General features: G+C 41.5%; 1 protein-coding gene across 1 annotated transcript; it reads left to right on the forward strand.

Moving 5' to 3' along the window:
- The first annotated feature begins 226 nt into the window (after positions 1 to 226).
- Positions 227 to 2,601, forward strand: LOC109211165 (formin-like protein 5). Its single transcript, XM_019374667.1, has one exon. The coding sequence runs from the start codon at positions 343 to 345 to the stop codon at positions 2,260 to 2,262; it is 1,920 nt and encodes a 639-aa protein (XP_019230212.1). The 5' UTR covers positions 227 to 342; the 3' UTR covers positions 2,263 to 2,601.
- Positions 2,602 to 2,851: the final 250 nt, after the last annotated feature.

Genomic DNA, 2,851 nt, shown 5'->3' on the forward strand with positions numbered 1-2,851 from the left:
GTTTGCATTCCATTTATAAACTAATTTTACTACTTAGAGAATACAACTCAAATTCTTAATTTTTGTAATATTATTTTATTTAAATTATCCAAAACTTAGCTAGTATTTGTTTTTATTTTTTTGAAAAAACAAATAATTATGCCAATGATTAATAAAGGCTCCAAGCACTTCTGCACACAGCCAAGATTTCAAAGCAAATTAGTTCAATAAATATATTCAATTAACCCAAAACATTAATCTATAAATTCTGCTCATCAATCATCATTAATAAAGGCCACCCTCTCCCTCCAAAAAGCTTTTAAAGCCTTCTCTTCTGCCCCTCTAAAGCAAAAAATAAAAACTATGGAATTGGATGGAGACTCTCCACCTTACTGGTCCCAACCCTCCACCACCACACTCCTCCGTCAACGCCGCCGACAACCACCCTCTCCTCCTATTATCAACCCCGTTATTCTTATTCTACTTCTACCCATTCTTACTATTCTCATCTTGTTCTTTTTGGTTCCTCCTTTCCTTTCACACACTACTCAAATTCTTCGGCCTAATTCTGTGAAAAAAGGATGGGATTCGTTTAATATCTTGCTTGTTGTTTTTGCTATTCTTTGCGGCGTTTTTGCCCGTAAAAATGATGACAATTCAGCTGATAACAGTACTGTTTCTACCAATCAAAGAAACAGAATTGTTTCAACAAGTGAAACTTCAGCTGATGATACGCGGCAGTCTATTTCTAATGATCAATGGTTTGAGCACAGTGTTGAGAAAGCTTACAATTTTGCTCCAATTGGGTTACAGGAAACTGGTGTTAACCGGTTAAGAAGAAGCAGTAGCTCGTATCCTGATCTGAGACAAGTGCCGCAATGGGAAACCGGTGAGAACCATTCCAGGGTTTTTGATGATTTTGGAGTGAATTTTTACCGTTCTTCGGCAGCTGCGGAGTATAAGAGTCACCGTCCACGGCGGAGCGAGAGTCAGAGAGAAGAATCTGATATTAAGGTAATTCCTGTGGATACATTTGAAACTCGTTCATCTCCACGTGAACAGAGTCCCTCGCCGGAAAAACCACCGGTGCCGTCATCGAAGCCACCTCCGGCAAATTTGAAACGGAGAAGATCATTTCATAGTGTTCCGCGCAAGGACAAGGTTCAAATGCATAGTAATGAAGCTGATGTTGAGCTCAACGAAAAACAAGAGCCTTCACCACCGACATCATTGCCGTCATCGCCGCCACTAACCGAGCAACCATCACCTCCTGTGGAAAAGCCTCAAAAGCTTCAGCGGAGAAAGAGTGGTACAAAGGAATTAGCCACAGCTATTGCCTCATTGTACAATCAGAGTAAGAAGAAAAAGAAGAGAACAAAGAAGAGAGATATTTTTGAGAGCGTCTCTGATTCTCCACCATCTGCAGAACCAGTCCTGCCACCACCAACACCGCCACCGCCTCCTCCTCCACCACCTCCGCCGCCGTCTAAGGTTTTCCAAAACCTGTTCAAGAAAAATAGGAAAAGTAAACGTGTACATTCCGATCCTTCCACTGCAGCAACAGCAGCACCGCCTCCTCCACCTCCGCCGCCGCCTCCAAATTCAATTTTCAACAATTTGTTCAAAACCGGCAGCAAAAGCAAACGATTTCAACAAACATCATCATCAACTCCTCCACTGCCTCCTCCTCCTCCGCCGCCACCTTCTTCAATTCTCAACAATTTGTTCAAACACGGAACCAAAAGCAGGCGATTCAAATCAACTCCTCCACCTCCTCCTCCACCTCCGCCGCAAGAACACGTGTCATCAAGGCGGAGAAAAACTTCAACACATTCTCAACCACCAATGCAACAACCGGAACCTCCACGTCGACGTTCATCATATTCCAGCAAACCTCCATTGCCAACAAGACCAGTCACCAGTTACTATGACGATAACTTGAACAATGGCTCACAATCGCCGTTAATACCAATGCCGCCTCCGCCTCCTCCTCCGCTATTCAAAATGCGGGAGACGAAGTTCGTTCCTTCCAGTGATTTTTTCAGGATACGGAGCGAGCACAGCTCTCGCTGCAGCTCGCCGGAAATTGAAGACGTTGACGTTGATGATGTGTCCGTCAGATCGTCCTCGGAGGCAATCGATGGTGAAGATTTAACCGGGCCGTCGGTTACTTGCCCGAGCCCGGATGTGAACGCGAAAGCGGACTCTTTCATTGCCCGGCTACGAGATGAGTGGCGATTGGAGAAAATGAATTCATATCGGGAAAAGAGAAACTTGGGCTGAGGCCCCCAGGCCCAGGCCCAATGTGAAGATTCCTAGTTATGGCTCGTCCATTTTCTTTTTTTACCAATAATTACTTTATATATGCATATTTATACAAACTAATTTAAATTACATAATAGTAGAGTATAGATAGAGATCTTATAGAGGTAAATCCGTAAATACGATTTGGGAGTTGGCTCTGGTTGTTTTTTGTTTTCAATTGGAGCCTTGTAAAACATAGAGAAGGATGTGATTTTTTTTAAAAATTTGGAGTCGATTGTTTGGAACGAAATGATTTTTGAAAATGCATTATTGCGGGTATTATTTTTAAATAAATTAATGGTGTTTGTATCTATCATACTATTACAATTCTAAAATTTGTTTTTCAAACATGGTCTCTAAAGTGTCTGTACATATAGCTTTGGCAAATATTTTAGGAACTATCAAAACGCTGTTTTCTAAAGAAAAGTTCTTATTCCACTCATAAAAACACACTAAAAAATCATTAAAGACAACACAATTATCAAACATATTTTTTGCATAAAAAGTCACAGTCACAGTCCTCATTGGATAGCGGAAGTGTCTATGTAGATGAGGTACATCATCAAAT

The sequence above is a fragment of the Nicotiana attenuata genome, unplaced genomic scaffold (assembly GCF_001879085.1).
Source record: "Nicotiana attenuata strain UT unplaced genomic scaffold, NIATTr2, whole genome shotgun sequence".
Classification (NCBI taxonomy): Eukaryota; Viridiplantae; Streptophyta; class Magnoliopsida; order Solanales; family Solanaceae; genus Nicotiana; species Nicotiana attenuata.